The sequence below is a fragment of the Cololabis saira genome, chromosome 15 (assembly GCF_033807715.1).
Source record: "Cololabis saira isolate AMF1-May2022 chromosome 15, fColSai1.1, whole genome shotgun sequence".
NCBI classification, from domain to species: domain Eukaryota; kingdom Metazoa; phylum Chordata; class Actinopteri; order Beloniformes; family Belonidae; genus Cololabis; species Cololabis saira.
Window position 1 is genome coordinate 2,656,036 of NC_084601.1, and position 9,178 is coordinate 2,665,213.

Consider the following 9,178-nt stretch of genomic DNA (forward strand, 5'->3'; position numbering starts at 1 on the left):
TTTTTACAAGAATGACAACAGACAATAGCTTTTAAATAGCACTGTAAGATCCAGTCAAAATAATAGTATAATGCTGAATGCTCTCATTACTGTCGCTGAGATTATGTCGACTATGTGGAGTCTACCAAAATCTCTTCATCATCAGTGTCTTTGATTCGTTGTTTGACTTTTTAGCAATGGAACCGATTACAATGCACTAGCACCACAGCCTCCACGACCCACAATGCAATGGGGGTTGCAAAGCGCAATTCAGGAGCTGTATTTGAACATTTTATGCATCATATTAGTATAACAGAGGCTCCTCTACCCAGAAAAAAAAAATCATACAAATATGGTTTACAAATCATAATACAATTTATTTTCATGTTCATGGCAAGGCAGATTCAACTATAGAAACATTACCTCTTGAATTTAATTTGCTGATTCTTTCTGTCAGACAAGAATATTTAGATTTTTTAAATACCTGACATGTTTGTGATTACTTCCACCTTCATCAGAGTCCCTGATTCTTGTCCGAAGAAAAGAATCAGCAAATGAAATTGTAAAGCCATGGAAAAAATTAACTTTATTAAAACATTACCTCTTGAATGTAACATATTTGGGTTCCAAATCCTTTCAAAAGTGATTGATTGGTTGAATGCTGCAGCAAAGACAAATCATTTCAATCGTAAAGATGCTGTCTCAGTAATTTCAGTCCAGTTCTTGTACCGGTAAGTTGTTTTTTTTTTTGTTTATAATAAAGCAATAACCAAGGAAATCATTTAAAAAGTCAAAAGTGGATTTATTAACTGGAATAACATTTGCAAAACCCACCAGTAGTAAGAGTGGCATTGTTTTAAATTGGATTGATGTATCCATGAAAATCTTTAATGAACTTGAATCAAAAACAAAAGGCTGAAGTCTTTCTTCACGTTTCACTGTGCATTTGTAATTGCAGGAGCGGCCGTTATGTCTGTTTCCGTCTTTCGTTTCTTGTGTCGACTTCTTTTCTTCTTTTCCCCTGTTGCCGTCTTTGACGGCGGTGGTGTCGGAACTCCTTTCTTTTTCTTCTTTTTCAGGCAGCTCAGGGGGTTGGGATTGCTCTGCTTCCTTTTCCTCTTCTTCCCTCGCCTCTCTCCGTCCTGCGGTGCGATGCCCTGCTGCTCCTTCAGGCTGCGGATGCTGTGCTGCTGGGCCGGGCTCACCAGCTCCCCCAGCTGCACGGCCTGGACCTGGTCCAGCGACGCCTGGCTGGGCTTGTCCAGCACGATGGTGTTCAGGATGATGTAGAGCAGAGGAACTCCGGGAATGTTCTTCAGTCCTTCAGTCACTGTGCGGTCCTGCAAACACCAATGGAACAAGTTATTACGATACACTAATCTCACGATACGGTACGCTACACGATATTGAGGTCACGATACGATATTATAGCAGTATTTTTTTTAAAACATTGAATGAGGAACATATGACTGGAAAAAATGGTCTTTTATTTGAACGACACAAAATACAAAACAATGCTGTGCATTTGCCCTATTGTTACAGTTTGTAATGCTTTATAACTGTTTAAGTTTTAAAGAGAAAGCCAGGCCAACCATTTTCCACAAACTGAACTAAAAGTAAATGTCAGGTTTGCATTATGATCTTCAGTTTCATACAAGTACAGATATTTAGCCACAAACTGAATAGTTTCTCTCATGTATGATTTGACTATATTTCTTTTCCAGAAATTTAACAACTAAAATTAAATAAATAAATAAAAGTAAATAATTACATACAATTTTACATCATAAAAAAGATTGATTCATGTTCACCTTATAAGTGTAAGAGGAGATTTATTTTTGTTAAGAAGGTTATTTTGGTAATTCAGGGTTCATTATTTTATAAATATATTCTTTATATTCTGATGTAAATCAGGGACTATAATGACACTAGTCAGTTTATCTGTAGTGATTAGTCTGTTTTAGATTGGGCGGAGTGATACGCCACAGTACGGCACTAGGTGCTGTGTTGATGTTCTAAAATCCTACACTGTTGAGGGACATTAAAGTACACTGGAACTCAGCAGAAGTTTCCCCGTGTTTATCCTACTCACGACCCGAAAAAGGTTTAATTTAATAAGGTAAGGCTTAACTCTACACCAGCCTTACATCAGTAAAAGTTCAGAGCTCAAAACCCTGCAAGAGTCCCGTGATCTGGACCAAAACGGTACTAGTTTCTTCTGAGCGGAGGAAGATTTTGGTCCGCGGGTCGAGGTGAGGTCGTTACTAGTCAACACAATAGATTAATATTGATAACCCAATATTGCAATACAGTTTGTCACCTCCACGGCATGACGTTTTTGTATCGCAAAATTTCGTGGCACGATATATTGTTACACCCCTACAAGTTACACCTTCTTTTATCTTTTTGTGAACTGGGTGTAGGCAAAGATCGGTAGGGCTTTATTACTGGACTCTTGTTGGGTGGCTCTAATTTTTGTGGATTTAACATAAACACCTTGAATATTCTACTATTCTAATATTCTAACTATCTGCTCCAGTTTTGACTACCAAAGGGCATATTCGTCATCCATAAGTGTGCTTGCAGAATATAATGCCAAGACTTTACCTGTGTTGCAACAAAGTAGTGGTGTGGGTTTGTCTCCTCCAGCATGGACAGCAGGCACTCTGAGGCCGGGACTGGGTTCTTGAAGTGAGCACAATTCCTGACCTGGAACCTCTGCAGGATGATTTTAGCTCCGTACAGCTCCTTCCCAAGGGTGTCCAGTTCTTTCAGAGCACAGCTGAAGGTGAAGAAGGACAGAAACTGGTAAGAAGTACTGCTATATGATCGGAAACAGGTTGAGATTCTTAGTGCAATCTCACATCTCTACTGAACTTTATTTTATTTTTATATACTTATTTTTTTAATTAAAAAACCTGACTTTTGAACATTTTACTACACGGGTTTGAATGCTGTGTTGGGATTTTCAGTTGTAAATCTCTTTTCTTCTTCTTGTTTGTGGTAAATTCCCACTGTTCCTTTGTGGATTTGGTTGTGTAGCTGCGAAGTTAAACTGTCTGCTGCGACATATTATCTGAGAATATCTAAGATATACTGTCATTCAGGAGCTGTATTTGAACATTTTATGCATCATATTAATAACAGAGGCTCCTTCATCCAGAAACAATCCTTCAAATATGGTTTACAAATGTAATCAACACATCAACTGATTTATTTTCATGTTTGTGAGGAACAAAGCAGATTCAACTATAGAAACATTACCTCGTGAATGTAACATATTTGGGTTCCAGCTTCTTTCAAAAGCGATCGATTGGTTGGTTGGTTGATTAATTGATTGCTGCCAGAGGGAAAACATTGGGAGACTAAAAACTAAAGGTAACAGTGCTAACCACTGAACCACTGTGCTGCCCAAAACAATGCTAATATATACCATGAGTAAGGCTAGAATGACACCTCCTATGATAGAACCAGAGAAAAACAAAACGTGGAACAGATTTTTTAATTTTTTTTTGTTCTTAAATTTATTTTAATGTTGTTTTTACTTTTTCATATATTAAATCCAGTGCTTTTTCCTCATGGGGATCTTCCACACCGGTGGTCATTGGTGGCGGGGCTCTTGGTGTGGATAGATCCCCAAGATATCGTTCCTCACCTCAGCGTCAAGCCAGGTATTTATTTATGATTATGATTATGTAAATGTGTTGTGTGTGGGTATTAATGTGAGGATGAGTGTGAAAAAGACCAGGTTTGTGTTTTTAATAATGAATGTGTGAGTTTTTCTATGTTTAATGTTGATTTTATTATGTAAAGCACTTTACGTTACTATTGTATAAAGAAATACTATATAAATAAAGTTTGATTTGATTTAAGCCATACAGAAGAAACTATCCACTAGAGATGGTGTCTTGGAGGTCTCTTGGATCATGGTTATGCTTGAGTTAAGCTGCCTGTTGTTTCTATGATTTTTCAGTTGTAAATCTCTTCGATGGAAGTTAGGAAACTATCTAGGGATTGCAGTGGTTGTTAACAGGTGGGAAAATCCCAGAATCAAAGCAAAGGACGACATGATGTGAAGCAGTGTAGCTACACCCCAGGTGGAGAAATGTTGATCTGCTGGCCAAGCTGTCCCTGCCGTCAAACAAGAGCATCTCTGTTACTGCTCATAATGATTTATATCTACAGTATAGATGATCTGGTTGAACTGAAATATTGGTATTCCCCGTTGAGAGTGAAAGCAGAATAAGGGTAATAAGCAGTACTCGAGTTGTAAAAAGAAATTAGGGGGGTTGGTGAATTTTATCATATGGGGACAGATAATTTGTGCTGATTACAAATAATATAATATATTACAAATAATAGCAGTGACCAAAACACCTGCAGAAATACTGCAGGAATGACATAGCAGCAATTAAATGCAGCCTTCTGTAAGCTTTAAATATCCACTGGGCTTACATCAAATACATCAAAACACAACAATAAAAAACACTTTTCTGAACTTATCAATATGACTCTGTCCTTCACAGGATAAGTAAAATGGATCACTGCAAAAACTCACAATCTTAACAAGAATATTTGTCTTATTTCTAGTTAAAAGTCTCAATTTAGTAAAAAAATCTCATTACACTTAAAACAAGACTCATCACTGGAAAAAACAACAATTTTCACCTGTTTCAAGTAGATTTTCACTTGAAATAAGTAGAAAAATCTGCCAGTGGGACAAGATTTTTTTGCTTGTAATAAGAAGATAAATCTTGTCCCACTGGCAGATTTTTCTACTTATTTCAAGTGAAAATTTACTTGAAACAGGTGAAAATTGTCAAATAAGTTATTTTTCTGGTGATGACTCTAAATGTTGAAATAGCAGTAAAACCACATTCATTGATGAAATGACATAAGGGATGGAAAGGGGGGATGATTTTAACCGTTTTTATTCCAGGGGGGGATGCCATCCCCCCTCAACTCCAGTACTGGTAATAAGGGAGAACCTTTTTCATTGCAGACTCACTTTTTTGGTATTATTGGTACTTACTTCGTGGTGCACAGCTGAACCTCACCCATGAGATATTTTGGCATCTGCTCCTTGATCTGAATCTTGTTCTTCAGCGCAGCCTGACAGAAAGTCCCGTCCAGGAGGATATGGAAAGGCTCCCTGAAGCTGAAGTTGTATTTGTGGAAGGAAATCGTTTTCTTGGCTTGTTTCTGTCGTTTTATCTTCATGGTCGCACACGGTCCGTTCTCTTTCTATTTCTGTTTAACTCAAGCAGTCTTGGAAATACGTTTAGTTTCAAATCTTGTGTGGTTATTATAAATAAAAGATATAAGTTTTGCAGCCAAATTCAGCATGGGGACATTGCTTGTAGATGTGCGTACTTCTAATGACTCCGGGCAGAAACAAAAGTCAAAAATAATGTGAAAGTTCCGGGGTGAGGGATGGCGGATCATCTTGACAAAAGTCTTTTAAAAAAACAAAATTTCCAGCTCTTGAATGTCAGAAAACTTTTCATAATATAACATATAATTTTAATGTTGTATATTGTGTATTATGTTAATGATTAATATTTTTAAAACGTCATAAATTATAGTCCCCAACGGAATTTCCGCTGGGTAATTCCTTCTTTTTTCCCCCTTTTTCATCATTATTATATTCCACAAAATTTCAGAGCATTCCTTAAAAATAGATTTTTGTGAAAGCTGCAATTGCTTAACAAATGAATTTACACACGAAACATTTGAGGGGTTTTAAAAATGTGTTCTTGTAAGATAAATTGTATAAAAAGTGTAACTAACGTGTAAGCGCCATGTATAGCTTATTGTTTAACCCTTTTATTGCATAATATGCCTTGTTGTCTACACAGAAGGAATATATTTCAGTTCAAGTTTTGAGAGTTATTATTTTATACTTCACTACTGAGATTTGTTTTGCCTTAACGGTTTCTGTAGTTTGGGCCAGTGGGGCTTCCGTAGCGGATGCAAGATGCAAACAGCACAATCCACCACCAGGGGGAGACACACACTCAGCGGCGGAAAATCAGGACCCAATGAAACAATAAACCACAAAAATACATTGAAAAGAGACATAAACTTAAGGCCTTAATGGCCTTTGCATTGGTGGAGAGACTAATGGTTGTAATGTATTGTTTGACCTCATTTTCAAAAATACAAAAAAGAGGCTTTTGATTAGGGATTTATGAATAAACAGAAGGATAGTCAATGAAGCCAAATAATACATGTTCAAAGCAAAGGGAGAAATGTGGTTCAACACAAACACAAATCAAAGGGACATTTTGGCAAAATCAGTACATACTAGTAGTCAGTACTCGAGTTGTAAAAATAGAATCAGGGGGGATGGTGGATTTTATCATATGGGGACAGATAATTTGTGCTGATTACAAATAATATAATATATTACAAATAATAGCAGTGACCAAAACACCTGCAGAAATACTGCAGGAATGACATAGCAGCAGTTAAATGCAGCCTTCTGTAAGCTTTAAATATCCACTGGGCTTACATCAAATACATCAAAACACAACAATAAAAAACACTTTTCTGAACTTATCAATATGACTCTGTCCTTCACAGGATAAGTAACATGGATCACTGCAAAAAACTCACAATCTTAACAAGAATATTTGTCTTATTTCTAGTTAAAATGTCTCATTTTAGTAAAAAAAATCTCATTACACTTAAAACAAGACTCATCACTGGAAAAAACAACAATTTTCACCTGTTTCAAGTAAATTTTCACTTAAAATAAGTAGAAAAATCTGCCAGTGGAACAAGATTTTTTTGCTTGTAATAAGAAGATAAATCTTGTCCCACTGGCAGATTTTCCTACTTATTTCAAGTGAAAATTTACCTGAAACAGGTGAAAATTGTCAAATAAGTTATTTTTCTGGTGATGACTCTAAATGTTGAAATAGCAGTAAAACCACATTCATTGATTGGACCGTTTTTATTTCAGGGGGGATCCCATCCCCCCTCATCCCCCCTCAACCCCCCCCAACTCGAGTACTGCTAGTAGTACAATATGCGAGCTCGGAAACGGCCTGTGTTTTTTGTGAGTTGATTGAATAAACGAGTGACGGTGGAGCAACACAGTGTTTTACCGTTCTGTTACTCAACGCGTAAACAATCTCCTGTCGTCATTACCATACACGAAGTGAGTAACAAGTTTAGCAAAAAGGAGAAAAACGTCTAAAGAGTCTAAAGTCTAAAGATAGTCACTACACAATCTTTACTACAAATGAATGAACGGCTCAAATACAACTTCCGGTTTTCAAATTAATATTCAATGTCAAAATAAACAGACAAAATAAAAAAAATAAAAAATGCAAGGTACTGATTTTCAGGTAATGAAGATGTGTATTCTTTCAAATATTTCACATATTTCCTTGATGACTTTATTCAGAAACATACTTTTGTACAGTAAAAGATTTGACATTGGGCATGCTTGTAGTGATTTTAGTCCCAAAGAGATGCATGTGCTTTATTAGGTGAAATTATGAAAAATACAATTTTTACAGTCTTGCCTACTACAGTACTTGAAGCAAAAAAAAAAAAAGCGTTCAATCTCTTTAATAAAGTGAAATATATATTCGTACGGGAGATTTTACAATAAAAGTGTGTTAAATTATGGTGCAAGTATGGTTCTAATCAAGGAAGTCAAGGAAACATGTGAAATACACATCTTCATGACCTCAAAATCAGTACCTCATATTTTTTCTTGTCTGTTTATTTCAGGGGTCACCAATCCTGGTCCTCGAGGGCCGGTGTCCTGCATGTTTTAGAGTTTTCTCTGCTTTAACACACCTGATTCTAATTAATCATCATCATTAGCTTGTCATTGAGGTCTGCACAATTCTCTTAATGACACAGTCACTTTTATCACGGTGCAATGAAGCAGCGAAACATGTAAAACATGTAAAACTGCACATCCATGGCCAGGATATTTATAACATGATAGCATGAATACAACAATAGCGTGTCTGAATGTTCAAGCAAACACATTTATAAAAAATAATGCCCATAACATCATTGAATATTAGCGGCTGTCTAATATTCGTTCGAATGATAGGCTATATTTGTAATAGGCCTACTCAAATTTATTGTTGCCTATAAACGAAGTGCAGAGTCAAATATAGTTAAAAGGCAGGCTGTAGGACTACCATACCTAGACCTGTTCACATATCAGGCTACAATCTGTGCCTTTCTAGTTTATTATTTATTATTACCCAATATTTTTTATTGTAACTGTAAGATTGTACTGTTGTTTTTCTTTTGTTTTGTTGTTGTTTGTTTGGTGTTTTTTTTCTCCTCCTCTGCACATCTATATATTATCTCGTACAGCCATGCAATCGTGGGGTGGGTTGGTAATGGGTTGGGATTTAAAAAATGGTATACTTCATTTTAATTTCATTTATTTATTTATTTATTCAAACAGGTTAAAACAAGAACAAAATAATCAGAATACATAAAATGTATATACCGAAAAAAAAAACAAAAAAAACAAAGAACAACAAAGAAAACCATAAGCAAAACAAAGCAAATTAAAGAGACAAATCTATATGTAAATAAATATTTCCTGTTTGAAAGGGTGTAGGATGAAGTTTCAAAAAACGTTTCTAGTCCTACCCCTTCTAATGTTCTGTTTTTACCGTTTCTTCATTTCACACAACTTCAAAAAGAAAAGCATAAAAGAAAATAAAAAGTGGTTCAGCTGAGCAAGGCACTTTGGTCAATGGCTGTCAGTTCATGTGTCCATTTCCGTTTTGTATCCATACAGAGTAGTGTTTTTAAAGATTTGTTTAAACTTACTTAGTGATTTACATGATTTCATTTCATCTTTACAGTTGTTCCACAAATTGACTCCCTTCACTGATACACAATGGGTTTTGATGTTTGTTCGTACATGTTGTTTTTTAAAATTACATATTCCCCTGAGATTGTGTTTATTTTCTTTTATTTGAAACAACTTCTGGATGTCTTGTGGCAACTGATGATGATTTGCTTTGTGCATGATTTGTAAAGTTTTGAAGTCGACCAGATCCTTGAATTTGATTGTTCTCAGTTTGATGAAGAGTGAGTTTGTTGATTCTCTAAAGGCTGCATTATTTACAATTCTTATTGCTCTTTTTTTGAAGTTTGAATATTGTATCCGTGTTTGTTTTATATGTGTTCCCCCATACACCCACAC

At 35.8% G+C, this 9,178-nt stretch overlaps 1 protein-coding gene across 1 annotated transcript; it reads right to left on the reverse strand.

The window, feature by feature from the left end:
• Positions 1 to 760: 760 nt before the first annotated feature.
• On the reverse strand, positions 761 to 5,349 carry utp23 (UTP23 small subunit processome component). Its single transcript, XM_061741745.1, has 3 exons — positions 5,012 to 5,349; positions 2,587 to 2,761; positions 761 to 1,319 (listed from the first exon to the last, which is right to left on the reverse strand). Exons 1-3 carry the CDS (start codon positions 5,197 to 5,199, stop codon positions 915 to 917), a joined length of 768 nt encoding a protein of 255 aa, XP_061597729.1. The 5' UTR covers positions 5,200 to 5,349; the 3' UTR covers positions 761 to 914.
• Between the last annotated feature and the right edge of the window lie 3,829 nt (positions 5,350 to 9,178).